This window comes from Rhinoderma darwinii, chromosome 1, assembly GCF_050947455.1.
Source record: "Rhinoderma darwinii isolate aRhiDar2 chromosome 1, aRhiDar2.hap1, whole genome shotgun sequence".
NCBI lineage: Eukaryota > Metazoa > Chordata > Amphibia > Anura > Rhinodermatidae > Rhinoderma > Rhinoderma darwinii.
In genome coordinates, this window is record NC_134687.1 from 378,027,636 (window position 1) to 378,045,488 (window position 17,853).

A 17,853-nucleotide genomic window follows, 5' to 3' on the forward strand; every position below is an offset into this window, starting at 1 on the left:
TGGCCCAATCTCCCGAAAATATAGATATCATCACCTAAATTACCGAAACAAAATGAAGTGCCCATTTCAATACTTTATTTTAGAGTGAATTTTAATAAAAAAATACAAACACTCTGGTTGTTAAGGGTTTCAAAATATCTAAATTAGTAATATTGTTACCCATTAAGACAACCAAAAAATGTCTTTTATGCTTGGTGTTCAGTGTGAGTTAATTGTTACTTTACACTTCTAATTAATACCTGTTAATATTGGTGTCTTACAGTCGAGAGAAGCGTTGTGGCAACAATGTGCCATCCAGATTACCCATGCAATACAGTATGTTGTGGAGTTTGCAAAGCGAATAACAGGCTTTATGGAACTATGCCAGAATGATCAAATATTGCTACTTAAGTCAGGTAAGCAGATGGCATTCAAGCTCACATTTTATATTACTTGTATTTTTACGGAATATGTGTTATGTAACAGTCATTCTTATGTGACTACTGAGCAGGTGTTAACAGTTCCACAATATTATTTGATACAATGTTTAGAAATGGGAAACATATGTTCCTCATCTTTTAACCCCTACCTTATTTTATAAGATATAGCAGATCAATTTCATGGTTTTCATTGAAGTTATATATTTCAGTTTATGTTAAAGAGTAATTTTCTCAAAAATATTTACGACAAATTGTTTCAGCAGAATAAAAAAAAACATGGTTATTAAAAATATATTATACTTCTTCAACTGTATTAGCAGTTTAAAGGCATTGTGCCCTGATTTAAATCTACTTACAGGATCTACCATTAATGCAGCCAGCTTTGATGCATGTCTTCAATTTGCTCCCCCTAGTGGCAGCATTGCACTGCGGAAAATATATATTCATAAATCTGCATTAAAAGAAACACCTATAACAAAGCAGTATTAAAATAATTAACATGCACTAAGGTTCATTTGTCTAATGAAAAATATAATGATGGGGACACTGTAGATTGGCCATAGTTAGCCAAATATCTCACAGTTGGTGCAATATATTCCCTCCCTTGGAGCTCCTGCTATGCTGGCAGTTACTATAGCACATGGAGGTGGCAATCTCTTTTGAGCAATTTGATCAAATTCCCTGCATGGCCTCTTATTATTGGCCTCATTGAATCGGGAAGGAATATCGGGTTCTGTGGGGACAGCTTTCGGGTCAAGCCAGAATATAAAACTTTAATTATTCTGGCTGAATAGTATGACGGTGTGTATTTATTGAAAACAGCTAGATAAAGGTTAATTTTAATGAAACTGTTGACATTATACACATTTTTTTTACAGTATGTAGTGTGTAACATGTGCAAAGGGGACTGAGCGTCTGAAATGCTTCTTTGGAGAAAGGTCATATTCTACTTATCTCCAGAGAACTTTAAACAGCTTGTTGCAATAATAAATCGTGCTTTTCTGAATATGACATTAATATTGCAAACGGCACATCACTTGGCCGTAATTCATATTCAGAATTATTGCAGCTGTATCTGGACAGAGCATGGCTTTTTATAAAAAATAATAATAATAATAATTCCATGTTGCTTAGGCCTCATGCACACGACCATGCCCTTAATCACAGCCTGCGATTGCGGGCACCGACGGCCGCTGGCCGCATTTTCGGGGCTGTTCTCCCATACAAAGTATGGGAGCACGGCCCGTAAAATACGAAAAGTAGGACATGCTCCATAATTCCCGACACGGTTTCACGGCAGGGACACCTATCTATAGCGATATGGAAAGGTGTCCGCGCCCAATAGAACTGAACGGGTCCGTAATTGCGGACCGTATTATGGTCCGCAATTATGGAGATTTTTTACGGTGGGGTGCATGGGGCCTTAGTTGGTTCCAAAGAGTATGATAAGTGGTCTCTTGTCTGTGGTAGATTAACAATAATTAAGTAAAGCAAAAAAGGATAATACATATATAATGCATTAGACAATTTGTCTTATCAACCGTCCAAGAATGTTGGATTATAGGAATAATACCTATATGTACAGTGAATGGTCATAATTATGGGATCTATTGGATCTCTCGTTATCTTATCTGCTTACAAATTTCCAGATTCAGATACCAAGGCTACTAGGACAGCAATACTATAAAAACCCATCTCCATTATATTCTAAAAAGAGATCCCATTATGCGGAGTAGCATTGCGCAATTTTGCTAGGATAAGAACAATTTGTACCTTGTTCTATCCAAGCAAAATATTCCTGCATGTAAATGCAGAGACCATACTAACACCATTGTTTATCTGGACAACTGTCGTAATGTAATATAATAATAATAATAATAATAATAATAATAATATAAACACAACCTTAAGTTGATTGTGTAATTACAATACAGTATATGATTATTGGACTTAAAGTGGTACTCCACCTAAATGTATTAATTTAAAAAACATGATTAATGTATCAGTACGAAATGGAGCAAGCTGTAGTTTAAAATGGTTTCCATTTTTTTGACGGAATCAATAGCTCAGTTGACTGCGCTATTGATTCTGTCAAAAAACCGGAAACCTTACGGTACGGAGACAAACGGAAACCATTAGCAATGGAAGCATTACCATTGAAATCAATGGTAATGCAAATGGAAGCTATGGTTTCCATTTGTCTTTCAGTTGACTGGTTCCTCCGACGGAAAAGTCTGACGAACCCATCATCGGAAACTGAACTCTGATGTGAACGCACCCAAAGGCTCAAGTATGTTTAATTCAGGGAGGGATGTACCTGCTTCATTACTGTACCAATTTATTTGACGTGTTTTATTTTTTATTTTTTTTGCCAGGCTGTTTGGAAGTAGTTCTGGTGAGAATGTGCCGTGCCTTCAATCCATTAAACAACACTGTTCTTTTTGAAGGAAAATATGGAGGAATGCAGATGTTCAAGTCATTAGGTGACTAATTAACTGTACATTTTTATGTATTTATCACATAAAGTTTTTGTATTATTTTCAGTATAATCTGAAAGTATTAAAAAGTGATAGTCATTGTGAGCAAATGTACAAAACCATCATAACCAATGGGAAAAAAAAATCTGACCTGCAAAATATCTTTGTTGTAATAAATAGTGTTGCTTTTCTATCGAACATTCATAGCAAATACTCCATTATGGGAATAGGAGGGTTTTATGTTGTGTTTTTTTACATTATAGAAGGGTTCTCTAAAGATGTTGCATATGTGACATTTATTTTTCAACACATTGTGCAACATTTCACGTTTTACTGCACATGCTCCAACATGTATCACTTAGACGTTATTCCCATACATCCGTATGCCGGCTTTGTGAATTTGGTGAACTTTTTATAAATGTGCCCAACAGGATACTTTATCCACATTGGTTTACAGCTACAGCCTTAGGATTTGGGGATCGCCTTGAATTTGCATGACATTCTGTACAGCCATATATATTTATGAGTCTTTTTTGGAGATAGATGAGGTAAAAAAAAATATAAATTCTACTTTAGAGAACAGGCTATTATTGATAATATTTCAGAATACGGTTATGGCCATATTTTTTTTTCTTGTAATCTATTAGATGTCGTCCCCAGGGCTTCATTTGTAATCAACAATGGAATTCTGTATATGCACTTTTGGTCTACAATAGGTGATTGTAAAAAGCCTTCGCAGGTCCTATCTGCATTATTATCATACTAATTATCATTTCAATTATTCAGTCAATTACACCGGAATAAAAGCAGTCCTAAATACTGTAGTGCTGCACTTTCATGGGAAAATATAACCGCTGGTAAAACAGTATAATAGACATAAAAAAAACTCTATTTTAAAAGACTATTAGATCTAGTCTTTTTGTTCTATCTCTCCACAGGATGTTGATTGAAAATGTGAAATTTTAACTAACCAAAATACTATTTTCTACCAGCACCTGTTTCCCTGGCAGGACTACAAGCTGTGTTCCACGTAACATTGAGCCGTGATTAGCATCTAGTTCTCACTCTGCTTTTCTTGGCCTGCAGGTTCTGATGATTTAGTGAATGAAGCATTTGACTTTGCAAAGAGTTTATGTTCACTTCAGCTGACGGAGGAAGAAATTGCCTTGTTTTCTGCGGCCGTACTGATATCGCCAGGTACTCATTTTGAAATGAACCACAAATATGCCTTGTTTATGTCTGTTGCTCTAACCTATTTATAAAACAATGGGGTAGATTTAGTAAGACTGCTGTTTCATACGCCAGTCTTAGCTATCTACTCCGCTGGACAGGTGCGCCTCTTAAAAAATCTGTCACATCTTCTTGCTGGCTGCATGGCTCAATATATGTGGTCGTGCAACATCCATCCCCTACCCCCACTCTACCGAACATAAAATAAACACTAAGCCTACTCACCTAACCTAACGCCTCTGCGTGTCCCCTCGAGCTTCCTCAGCATGCAACGATTTATACAAGGACCTGATGCCGGGCAGTGTCAGGGCCTTATATGGGACGCAGCATTCAACCTCATCAGTGCTGTGTCACATACAATGTCCATGTCAGGACCTTGTATGAGTCGCCACAAGCTGAGGGTACCTGGAGAAAAGAGGAGCAGCGAGGTGAGCATAACATTTTTTTATTTTATTTATTCAATTGATTGAAAGGGTGGGGGCAATGTACGGGCATGGACCTCTACCTTGCTACGCTTTAGAGGGTGACATGCCTTTTTTCACAAAAGGGCCAAGGGTGGTGTAAAAAGACCAAAAGTTGTGTTGCAAATTGCGACTTTTGGGCCCTTTTGTGAATTTTCAAAGCCAGAAAACTGTTATAGAAAGTTTGGTAAATTCCCACAATGTTTTTAAATTACAAAGAATAAAGTCTCACAATCAGTCCACATAAATAAGAATTATCAGTGGTTGACTTACTGAGTGGAGTCACGTTTGATTGCAGATACAAGTCAAAAGGTCTGATCTAATTTAAACATGTTAGGAAAGTTTAAAGATCTAAATTGAGCCCCCTGCTGGTGTTGGGTCATAGCATCACACCCAACATCCTGGGGCAGGACAGTTGTGCTCTAGTTGCAACCCCACCCTGCCTAGTTTCTTCTGGCAGATCTTTCTAAGGGTATGTTCACACGGCAGCGTCTGTTACGGCTGAAATTACGGGGCTATTTTCAGGAGAAAACAGCTCCGTAATTTCAGCCGTCGTGACATGTTGAGGCGCTTTTTCGCAGCGTCAATTCCGAACGTAAATGGAGCTGTTTTTCCATGGAGTCAATGGAAAACGGCTCCATTTAACGTCTGAAGAAGTGACAGGCACTTCTTTGACGCGGGCGTCTATTTACGCCATGCCTTTTGACAGCGGGGCGTAAAAAAAATGACCGTCGGAACAGAACATCGTAAGACCCATTCAAATGAATGGGCAGATGTTTGCCGACGCTATCAAGCCGCATTTTCGGACGTAAATCGAGGCGGAAAACGCCCGAATTACGTCCGTAAATAAGCCGTGTGAACATACCCTTACCCTTATCCTCCTTACTTGTTTGGTGAAGGCTCACAAATAACAGAAAAGGGGATAGGGCTAGCCTGAGCTGGAAGCCCTTTTTTCACATGTTCCATAGCAGCTGCATGGGCTTTAGTATGTATACCCTTAGGCTGGGTTCCCACATAGCGTAAACACTGAGGAATTTCAGCAACAGAATTCTCTGCGGAAATTCCGCAGCATTTACGGTAGCAGCAAAGTGAATGAGATTTAGAAAATCACATGCCCACGCTGCGGAACAAAACCATGCAGAAAGTGTCCTGCGGTGCGTTTTTCGAGTCTGCAGCATGTAAATTTATACTGCGTGTTCTATGGCGAGATGCTGCGCGTTTGGCCCATAGACTTTAATGGGGAGAAGAAATTCGGCAACAAATTTATGTTGTTGCGGTTTTTACAGCGTTTACATAAAAAAACGCTGGAAATCCGCAGGTGCACGTCTACTTTGCTATAACCAATGTTTATCGCTAGATACTCAGGCAAAACCGCTAAGGAAAAACCACAGAAAATCTGCAGCATACCCTATGTTCCCAGACACAGAATACGCTGCAGATTTTCTGTAACAGAAAATGTGCAGCAGAATCTCTAGGAAAACCAAATAGTGCGTTTTTCCTGCTCATATTGCTGCGGAAACCCTGTGTTTTTTCCACAATGGTTTTACCTGCGTCTTTAGTGTTAAACATTGGTTATATCAAAGTATACGTGCACCTGCAGATTCCCAGCGGTTTTTACTGCATTTCCGCTGCGTAAACGCTGTAAAAACCGCAACAACATAAATTTGTTGCAGAATTTCTGCTCCCCATTGAAGTCTATGGGCCAAACACGCAGCATCTCCGCACAGAATACGCAGCATAAATTGACGTGCTGCGGAATTGAGAAACGCACCGCAGGACACTTTCCGCACTACATTTGTGCATTTTTCTTCCGCAGCGTGGGCATGAGATTTTCTAAATCTCATTCACTTTGCTGCTACTGTAAATGCTGCGGAATTTCCCCACAGAATTCTATTGCGGAAATTCTGCAGCGTGGGCACCCAGCCTTTATCTGAGTTGTCTTCTTGCGTTTAAGTTTATTTATATCAGTTCAGCCATATCTTATTCTCCTACACAGTTATGCCAACTATTTCAGAGACCAAAGGGGTAGTTACCCACAAACTCAGAATGACATATAGTCCATTGTCATGTACATTTAATAACATTGCAGATTTATATAACATTCCGGGTCTGTGGGAAGCAACACCAATGGGCACTAATAGCTGCCAATAATGGATGTCACCCAACATGTACAGTATAACAGTGTAGGAGACGAAGATATCTTAAAAATGGCTGACATTTTTCCAAATTATTCTTATTTTGAGGATAAGAGCTTATAAAATGTAGATGGTTTACATGTAAAAAGTTGTACTATGTAGGTCATTGCACAGGGAACGACCCTAATACAGATCTATATTGCATTGTGCTAATTCAGCCAACATATGTATTGGGTATGAGCTATGTCAGGAAGGGATTACACGACACTTGTATGTAAACCTCAGATGTTCCGTTTAACCATCTCCAGCTTATATATATTGACTAAAAGAGAAGAATTAGACCAGGCTCTCAAGCTCATTTGTTCTTAGTTCTCTACAATATAAATAACCTCCATTTTAGTCTCTTGTATTGTGGTTGTCTAGAAAAGTGTCGTAAACTCATCGAAGCCTCTTCTAACAATAGGAGTTGTTCCCTCTGCAGAGTAACACATCCTCCTTTTCGTCAATACATTTGTTCTAAGTCTCCAGTCTTCTTACATCAAATCCTCTTTCCTTGTTGCTAACTAGAAAGCATTAGAGACAGGGAGTGAAAGAGAATCCTTCTGGGGATATTCTTATGATTAAATTGTTTAACCATAGACTGTCACGGTGCATTTTCATTTAGCCGACTGAAAAATGTTTCTTCTGAGAGACCAGCTTTTATAATCCAAGTGAAGTCAGAGTACTAATCCATTCCTTTCTATGTGCATTTGTTTTGCCTATTACTCTGGTTGTACCGAAGCCTAATGCTTTATCAAATATGTGCAAACTTGCCGCAAAAACATATAAAAAAAAAGTCGTAAGGATGTAAATTACAATTATTATTTTATAGAGAAACCTTGCCTTGAAGATGTTAACTGCTTGTGTCTGCATGGGACTTTGCTCCTTACTTTACTTCTAAAAAGCAAGCGTTTATTATCATCAGTAAATGTTCTGATATTATCCTGACCACTGACTTACTACTGAATTCTAATCTCAAGGTCATTTTTAGAAGAGACAAAGGACGATAAGGGACTATAGCAAGATGAATATTGGCACCCCCACATTCCATTCCCATTCTCAGTAGTACCATATGTATCCTAAGCAGGAGCCTTTTTCTGGGATCCTGGATTTAGGGTGCCCCAGAAGACCGCAACAGCCAGAGCTGTCATTTTTACAGTAGAGATGGTGTTCCCTACGAGGGGGCGATTTTTTTAAGGAATTCTCCCATGGTAAAAATAATTGAGAATTGCTGGCAGTACCCATGAATATCCATGTTGTGAAGCATCTCATTGAGTGAAGTTTTGGGGGTGGAAGGCTGGCAAAGGGTTAGAGTAGGACTGGGACTCCGGCTTGTTTCCTGTGAACTCACTGGCAGTATTTGAGTTAGAGTACAATGCATATTATAACAAATGAATGGGGCAACTAATCTAAATGTTGCTTTTATTTTACTTATATTGGTGTATGCATCCTTTTAATACTATGCAGGTATTGTAACTCACCTTATAAATCTTATTTGTTTTTATGTTTTATTTTTTTAGAACGGCCATGGCTCATAGAACCGAGGAAAGTTCAAAAGCTTCAAGAGAGAATTTATTTTGCACTTCAGCATGTGATTCAGAAGAACCACTTAGATGATGAGACATTGGCAAAGGTATGTGCTAGTCATAAGAAGTGCATTTTCATGTAGAAATATAGCCGTGAAATATGGAACTTAAATAACACATGACAAGTGTCTAGAAAATATTCTTCTCGAGACTGTAGGCTTTGTGATAGCACATAATTGTGTTAAAAAGCATCAGAGTTTTTATTGAAATCTGGGATTCGAAATGGCATACGGTATATTTTACATATGTGTATTTTCAAGGTAGCAGACTTTTTTAAGCTTTTTATTCTGCATATTACATTTACTTTATTTTATTTTTATTTCTTGCTGTTTAATTTTCTTTGTAATTTTACATTAAAATAGATTTGTATATATCTTTTAAATCGCATCAAATATACCTTTAAGTTAACTTCTTGTATGACATAATTCTATTATTCCATTTAGTCGCTTCTTATATCTCATGTGTAAAAACATTGGGAAATGGCCAATATAACCACTATTTTTCACGGCGGCCGTTGAGGGTACTTATGCCAGAGCGCCGCCTTTTCACGGCGCTGTGTCATAAGCCCGGCACGGGTGTCCTGTGCCGTCTAAAGCGGGTGTCGGGCGGTCTAAGGACATCCGGGCACCTGCTCTAACGGGCGGGATAGATTTCAACATCGTTCTTACCCGTTTAACCCCATAGATGCGGCGCTCAATAGCAAGCGCCGCTTCCAAGTGGTTTTGGAGGGAGGGAGCTCCCTCTCTCACCACACCGGCACTCTGCAATGGCAATCGCAGGGTGCCGATAGCTTCTATGGCAGCTGGGGACCTAACAAAGGCCCCCAGGTCTGCCTGTAGTGTATGCCTGCTAGGCCATGCCTGAGGCATGACCTAGCAGGTACCTGTCAGTTTCATACTGACAGGCAATAATACGCTGCAATACAGAAAAATTGCAGTGTATTATAAAAGCGATCAGAAGATCGCATAGTGAAGTCCCCTAGTGGGACTAAAAATAAAGTTATCCAAAAGTTAATAATAAATAAATAAAAATCCCAAATAAAAAAAAAGAAAAACTCACTTTTTCCCTTAGAAAATACTTTAATATGAAAAAAAAACAAAACATGACACATATTTGATATTTCCGCGTCCGTAATGACCCCACCTATAAAGCGATTACATTATTTAACCCGCACGGTAAACGCAGTAAAAAATCAAATAAAAAAACAATGCCAGAATTGCTGTTTTCTGTTCATCCTGCCTTCAAAAAAATGTGATAAAAAGTGATCAAAAAGTCGCATGTACTCCAAAATGGTTCCATGAAAAACTAGAAATCTTCCTGCAAAAAACAAGCCCTCATACAGCTGCATCGGCGTAAAAATAAAACAATTATGGCTCTTAAAACATGTCGACACAAACAAATAATTTTGAAAAAAAGTGTTTGTATGTAAAACATACAAAATCTATATAAATTTGGTATCGCCACAATCATAATGACCCACTGAATAAGGTTATTATGTTATTTATACCACACGGTAAATGCCGTAAATCTAAGACGCAAAAAAGAGTGGAAAAATGTATGTTTTTTTTCCCATTACCCACCCAAAAAGTTAATAAAAGTTAATCAATAAATTATATGTACCCGAAAATGGTGCTATTAAAAAATACAACTTGTCCCGCATAAAAAAAAAGACCTTATACATCTATGTCGACGCAAAAATAAAAAGGTTATAGTTCTTGGAATGCGACGATGGATAAACTTAAAAAATAGCTTGGTCATTAAGGTCTAAAATGGGCCGGCCATTCAGGGATTAATCTCTGATCATCACCCCACAGTCTATTTTGATATTTTTTTGTCTTACTTTATGTGCAACTGGAACAACATAGTTTTGAATTGTTGACACTTGATACCCTACACGCACAGACATATATATATATATATATATATATATATATATATATATATATATATATATATATATATATATATGTAGATAGAGAGAGCAGCTCCTATATTCCACAGTATTGTATTGTACAAAAATTGCACTTCAAATTACTCATTGGGGGAGATTTATCAAAACAAATGCAAGGGAAAAGTTGAACAGTTTTCAATAGCAACCAATTAAATTGCAGCTTTTATGTAAAAAAGAACCCTTGAAAATGAGAACTGAAACCTGATTGGTTGTCTTGGGCAACTACTCCAGATTTTCTTAACGCTCGTTTTCATAAATCTCCCCCTTTGCCCCGGTAAGGATTTTAATGTAGTTTCTCATATCAGAAACATGCACACTAGCCTCTAAAAAAAAAAAGTGCACTTTGGATTGTTGCAGGTTCCCCTTAAATACCCAAAAGCAATTGGATTTGATAGCAGGATATTTCTGGTGAAAAAAATAAATAAAAAAATATTGGTTGGCCCATAACATGTCACAATATTCAGTGAACAGGTGACCTATGCCAGTCTCTTCTTTATGAACTTTTAAAGTGTAGCTAAACGTTTGACAAACTTCTGACATGTTACAGTGACATGTCAGAGGTTTGGATTGGTGGGGGTCCGAGCACTGAGACCCCAACCAATCGCTAGAACGAAGCAGCTGAAGTGCTCGTGTGAGCGCTCAGCCGCTTCGTGTCTGTTCGACGGTTTCCGAAAATAAATGTATTTGTGTACGGACTCAATAGAAAGTCTATGAGTCCGTACACCGATACATCGGCTTTCCGGAAATAGCCGAACAGACACGAAGCGGCTGAACGCTCACACGAGCGCTTCTCCTGCTTCGTTTTAGTGATTGGTGGGGGTCCCAGTGCTCGGACCCCCACCAATCCAAACTTCTGACATGTCACTGTAACATGTCAGAAGTTTGTCAAACGTTTAGCTACACTTTAAATATGGCTGTGTTCTTACATTTATTTCCATTAAAATCATCTGAGCCCTCCATGGGGATTAAGTATGGATTGTCATATTAATCATCTCTTTCATTTCTTTACAGTTAATAGCCAAGATACCAAACATAACCGCACTTTGCAACTTACATGGAGAGAAGCTGCAGGTATTTAAGCAATCTCACCCAGAGATAGTGAATACTTTATTCCCTCCATTGTACAAGGAGCTATTTAACCCTGAATCAAGCACTGGCTGCAAGTGAAGACATTGGGATTTTTCACTTAGCTATGGAATGCATCACTACTAAGACAAAAGAAATGTGCTCAAAAGGACTGACGGAAACCACAAAAGAAACAAAAAACAAGCATCACTACAGCAGCACTAGGAATGTCCTGCACTTACTAGAATTATTTTTCACCGCTACAGTTTGAAGAATGTAAATATGCACCTCTGAGTGGGGCTCTCTCTCTTCTTCTTATTAACTGTTTGCTTTTCCTTTGGAACTGACCGATTAACACTTTTGCTGCCAGAGGCTGCTGCAGAAAATAATAGGTATTGCAAAGCCCTCTGGTAGCCGAATCATTTATCTTAATATATAGAACACTGGGTGTATTTACTTTTTTTTTTATATATATAATTTGAGAGACAACAATTTATAGAAATTTATTGTAGATATCATTATGAGCATATACTTCTACAGTATTACTCTTCTCTCTGGATTACCGTTTCATCTCTAATTTAAGTGAATTTGACTTCTTTCTATGTTTTAGATGCATGTATAGATGGTAATGGCATATATATATATATATATATATATATATATATATATATATATATATATATATATATATACCAATAACTGCACCTTTGCCGTGGTGTAATCCTGTACTTACACTCAAATTCCGCTAGTTTTCTTTCTGTCTTTCTTTGATGATGTTGTGTTTTTCCCCTTGAATTTATGTATTTAATTTATGTTTGGGCAATCAAGTTTCAATCAAAGAAGCCATTGTTTGAACAATAATTGCCAATGTATTGTATACTTACCAAATGGTAAAAATGTCACATTGGGTTATGTACAGTAAAAAGCATGCCAGGTGTGTAATGATTGAAAATGACACAACACTCCCATACAGAATCAACAAAAACAATTGACAAAGTTGAAAGGTGGTACAGGCTCTTGTATATTATAAAAGAACAAGTTATAGTTTTGACGGAGAGTGGACATTTTTATTGAATTGTTCATAGTATGTACCTCTGTACTTCAGATATACAGCTGTTCTTGAACACATAGAGACAAAATAATTGCACTGATAGCCTGAATCCTTAAACCAAGAGATGCTTGCATCATCATGTAAAACAGGTTTAGCGTCACTTAAGTTAGCTTGGTAGTGTTCATGTAGGCTTACAAAATAAATTCTAAATATTCTGTATATGTTGACATACAGAACATACAGAATTAATGTTTCCTCTACTTAAGAAGGTGTAGCAGCAATATTAATTGGTCTTGTGAGTAGTAGACATGAGACTTTTTGAACCCTACTTCCTTTTTAACTTGATTAACTACACTTTTCTTTCTATTCGTACTGTAAAACAGTTCTATCAGTTAGAAAGCACCACGTAGGTGTCAGCTACACAGTCCTGTATCTTGCCTAATAATATGTAGCATATAGAGCAATAAATATACAAGTTACTGGAAATGTGTAGCTTTACTGAGGTCATCTACCAATGCATTTATACTCAATGAAACAGTCATTATGCACTCGACATACCATTATCATAATAATGACTTTCCCATGATACTGGAAATATTAAGGAAAAGTATAATGGGGCAAAGGAAAATAGTATAAAGAGTTTTCTACATTTCTATATAGAATAAAAAAGGCAATGTCATTGATCCACACAACTAAATTTATCCACAAACTACTAGTAACATAACCACAAATTGTAAGATCTGCCCTTGAGCAGTTGGATTTTCCAAACTGTGCTGTTAAAAATAATTCTATCCACCAGAGCCATACTGAAAAATATAGAAGACTGTCTTATTTCTAAAGGAGAAAATTACCACAGCACTGGACCACAAGTGGGTGCACGCCTCAATATTTTGTTTATTTCTAAAGGAGGCTCACAATTACGGATACAGCATATAATGGGTTCTGTATATTTATTTGGAAAGATAATTCAATGTAACACCAGTTAAAACAAAATTAATACTTTTTGTTTTTATGGAAGTATAAGATGCTAGCCAAACCCAGTGACCATTATCAAATCCTTTTAGGTAAAAGTATCTTTTTAACCTTGCAAACCCTTTTTACTGGGGCTACACCAGCCAGAACATGGTGATACCTGAGCCTTACCATTTTTTTTCTAAGTCCATGCCGAAATTAAAAATGAATTTTAAATTATCTTTCATTTGTTTCTGACACCTAGTATAAAAAAAGAGTCAATTATGTTGTTAAAATTTGCTTTCCTAGCTTCGCCTCATTAACATTTAGTGGGCTCCTCACCATTGAGAAGCATTGCTTTAACTATAGATCAGGGCTGGACACATCGCAGGCCCAAGGTAAGTAAGCGACTTGAAATAACTTATTGCCAGGACAATACAAAATTCGTATTGGTTCCTAGGTTGTGACGACAAATTAATTTTCCTAATGAAGAGGGAAGTTGTCACCATAACAAAAGGAAGAGCTATTAGTGTAGTATGAGGTGTCTGGATTTCATGGATGCCTGATAGAGATGTAAAACAAGATAAACAATATGAAAATAACAAAGTAATAAGAGACTTATGTTTTTTGCGTGAATTTTTTTTATTCCTATTACTTATCAAGATGTGGTAAAGATCAGTCATTTATATACAAAGATATTTACTACAGACCATCCACTACATTAACCTTAGATGATCTAATAAGCCATCATTATTTGTAATCATTTCTTGACCCCGTCTTCATTGTGACAAAAGTTTTGCTTACAATGTGTAATGGCTATTTAGTAAGTAATTGACATAGCCAGGGACTGTAAAGACAGATGTATAGCATGTCTTCATTTACAACAAGGGCCTAATCCTATTTAGAGTAAATGTCACTTCTGTGAGCCTTTTGTTTCAAGAATTACTTCCAAGGGTCGTATTCCCTGTCAATGGTAGACTATTTTGCAGATTGCTTAAACACCAGGGCAATAGAGCAGTGGTCAATTAAACAATTTGTTTAATAGTTCCCATTCATATACAGTAGTACCACATAGACGTTTAGATTTATTAGAGGCTAAAATAATGTAGTATGTAATGATTTGCCTTTTGAGTAAATTAGCACCATATTAGCCTCTGCAGCATTATAAAATGTCTAGTTGTGATGTGTTTCATATAGAAACATTTTTATTGCTCTTAACAAAATAGCAGTCTTGCAGATAAAGAAAATGATCACAGCAAAAGTATCAAAAAAATCAAATACATATAGTTAAAAATGCTAAATATTTGACATACTATACCTAAACACAGACTTATATCTCAAACATGATCATTTTTCCCATCAGTTTTCCATTAGATAACTCGTGGTTGATCCTGTTTTTAAAGAGCAGGGTTACTAAGGAAGCTAAAAACAAGCACTTTTTGAGAAAAGCACAAAAATACCTGATTGATGTTATGACAAAAAATACTATAATAAAATTAGCACACATTGAATAATTGTATTAGTAATGGCTATAGGGTTGCATGTTATTAAAGATGAAGGAATTGTCTATTTATTGTTTAACTTCCTCAATCTTGGTAACATTTAATATTCTTGATGACAATCACTGCTTGATGCAGAAGTTGCACTGTTGATGACCACTCAGGGATGTTTATTATTAAATAATGTGAAGTGGAGTTAAGGACATATGCAACTTTCCTTCAAATGACCATACTCTCTAAGCAGAAACTGGAAAATAATCAGGAGTAGAAATCCTTATACTAAATCTACAAAAACCTCATGGTCAAAGGATTATACAAGCCAAGTCCTTGATTTTCTTAAAATACTGATGGGAAACCTTTTTAGCGTTTCCTGAAGCAATATTGAATTTGCCTTGCACTATGTGGCACTCTAAAAATGTGTTACCATTTTTGAGGGAACACCGAGTTCAGTTTCTCGAACAAAAACTGTTGCTTTCATGTATAGCATTCATATTATACACGACAAACAGCCAGCCATGTGTATCCATTGAAAAAGTTGTTTGACTGGAAAAATTATTGTTTTTCTAATAGTCTGTTGCGCACACATGGTAATGCAGGGGATGTACAATGGTCCCCATGAAATAACAAGTTTGTGATGTGAGGTGCGTATCACATGTTGGTGTTTTGCTTTCATTATTTCAGAATAGGAACAATTTCAAAATCTAAAAAGACATCTTTTTTTTAATAAATAGTTAGCGAGAGGCTTACCAAGGTGGTAGTACAAAAGATGCCTTTAACTTAGAACATCTATTAGATGCCATATCACTGAAAAAGGCCATACTTACTGGTACTAGGGCAGGTTATCACTTCCCAGATGGCAAGGAAATGGTCGGACAGGTTATTAGATGCCCTCATCTTTTAGATGCCCCAAAAAACACAAACCAGTTCCAAAGTGATCCATGTACATACATTGACTAAGGGGGACCATGTTACCACATTCATGACACCAGAGCAGGAAAGGTGCCATGGATGTGGTTATGTGGTCCCCCTCTGTTAATTAGCCAAGAGGGCTACTAATTTACATACATGGCACATTTTTCATCGGGGTGTGATTCCCAGGACAGCCATTAGATGTATTACGTTAAAAGGGTCTGTCCTAATGACATATTCCCGTCAATAACTACTAACTAAAGGTAAGTGTAGACAATAGTAACAAAGCTATTGTTTTATCAATCAGTATTAAACATTTGCCAGACATGCAGTGCTATTTGTTCAGCACTTTGTTTATTAGTAAATCGTACATCGAAGCATTATAGGGCGACTATAGTGCTAATACTTCTCTGTGAAGAAACCCTCAAAAAATGGTGGTCCTCCTACCTTAAATTACTTCTATTGGCTAGATCTTTCATCTGTGACCTGCATGTGTTGTAAGGACTGTTTAATAGTCGTATTAAGAATAGGATAAAGAGTAGAAGTATTATTAGTAGAGCAAGAACACCATAGTTAATTAATATTGTGAAATTACAGTTACCTACACTAGTTAAAACCTTAGGATGATGCAACTTACCACTACATACATTACCAAATCAGTCATGTCCATAAATTACATTAGTGTGTGTGTATATATATATATATATATATATATATATATATATATATATATATATAATTGTGTTGCCTCCCACTGCAATCTAAATTCTAAAGATCAGACTACATTTTGTCCTTGATACATTTCCTTTTAGCTTAACCAGAAAAAGAGTCCATACTTACCAGAACTATTAAATGCACTCATCATACAATTGTAGATAAGAATTGCTTAAAACTCCAACTAACTAGCAAAATAATACAGTTTCTATGCCAAATCACCTACTTAGGCATGACAAGCTGTGAGTAGCTAAATAAATCTGAAGTACATTGACATACTACTTAAATTAACCGTTAAATAATACACAAAAACTTTTAGTCCAAAGCATATGGGACATTTATTTCATTCAAACCTGAAATGTCATATATCCATTCAAATTATTAATTCATGTTGGTTTCAGAATACAATTTTATTTACTTGGGCCCTGACAGCCACAACTAGTAAACTGAATTTATCTGAAAGTCAAGTCACTGCCAATGAGCCTCATATGTTGGATAATGACACGTGGGCACTTTTTAGTGAGGTCAACATCACCAACCAGCCCTAGCGCTTTTCCAGCCGACATCTTACCACAGCCCTTCATTTATGATCGGTTGGTTGGTTGGTTGGTTGGTTGGTTGGTTGGTTGGTTGAATGATTGACTTTGGAGAGCGGTTCTTCAATGCTAGTGTGAAAAGAGCTCTAGTATCATTACCCATAAAGCTAATCTTATGTTACTACAAGCAACTCAATCGACATCTGCATGTTTTATGCGGGGGTGAATTGTCATTGAGTTCCGTTATTGCTACATATATATCACGCCCAATGCATGCACTTGGGGACTGTACCAGACAAACACAAACTGATGGAGAGTGGTTGGTGTCATTTATACTTAGTTTGCACTGTTTGAATTCAATGGCTCGTAATTGTGCTTTAAGATGGTTAAAACACAGCAGCAATAATTGTAAATGCACAGTACCAACTTGTTAAAATTGTGGATATATATGCTGTCTTTTGTAATTTTGTGTAAAGAATATCTGCCGCTTTTTATTTTTGAATTAAATGAATGATTAACAAAATAGCTCATTTGTTTCAGAAAATCCACATTAAGGTCAGATTCATAAACATATTTCGAATTAATTTCCTCTCTTCTCCACTTTACGATCTGTTTATTTTCTCCTGTCTGAAGTAGCAACCTTCAAAAGGATTATGAAGCAGGCAAGGACAGATGGGAGACTACAGAGAGCAGACTATACCTTAAAGGCTGGTCTGTCTTAAAACCCAGCTCATAAAAATCACTTGTATCTGTCTTGATTAGACTGTGAGCTTAGCAAATCACAAGCAAGGGGATTATATTGTCAGCCTCTTTGGGGAATAAAATGCAAT

The 17,853-nt window shown here is 36.8% G+C and overlaps 1 protein-coding gene across 1 annotated transcript in view; it reads left to right on the top strand.

Moving 5' to 3' along the window:
- The window catches only part of RORB (RAR related orphan receptor B), a 168,320-nt gene extending 153,738 nt beyond the window's left edge, over positions 1-14,582 (top strand). The window contains exons 6-10 of the mRNA XM_075828171.1: positions 263-395; positions 2,795-2,902; positions 3,983-4,093; positions 8,282-8,394; positions 11,310-14,582. Of these exons, the coding sequence (XP_075684286.1) occupies positions 263-395; positions 2,795-2,902; positions 3,983-4,093; positions 8,282-8,394; positions 11,310-11,465 (621 nt within the window). The 3' untranslated portion in view covers positions 11,466-14,582. The remainder of the gene's footprint in view (positions 1-262; positions 396-2,794; positions 2,903-3,982; positions 4,094-8,281; positions 8,395-11,309) is intronic.
- Positions 14,583-17,853: the final 3,271 nt, after the last annotated feature.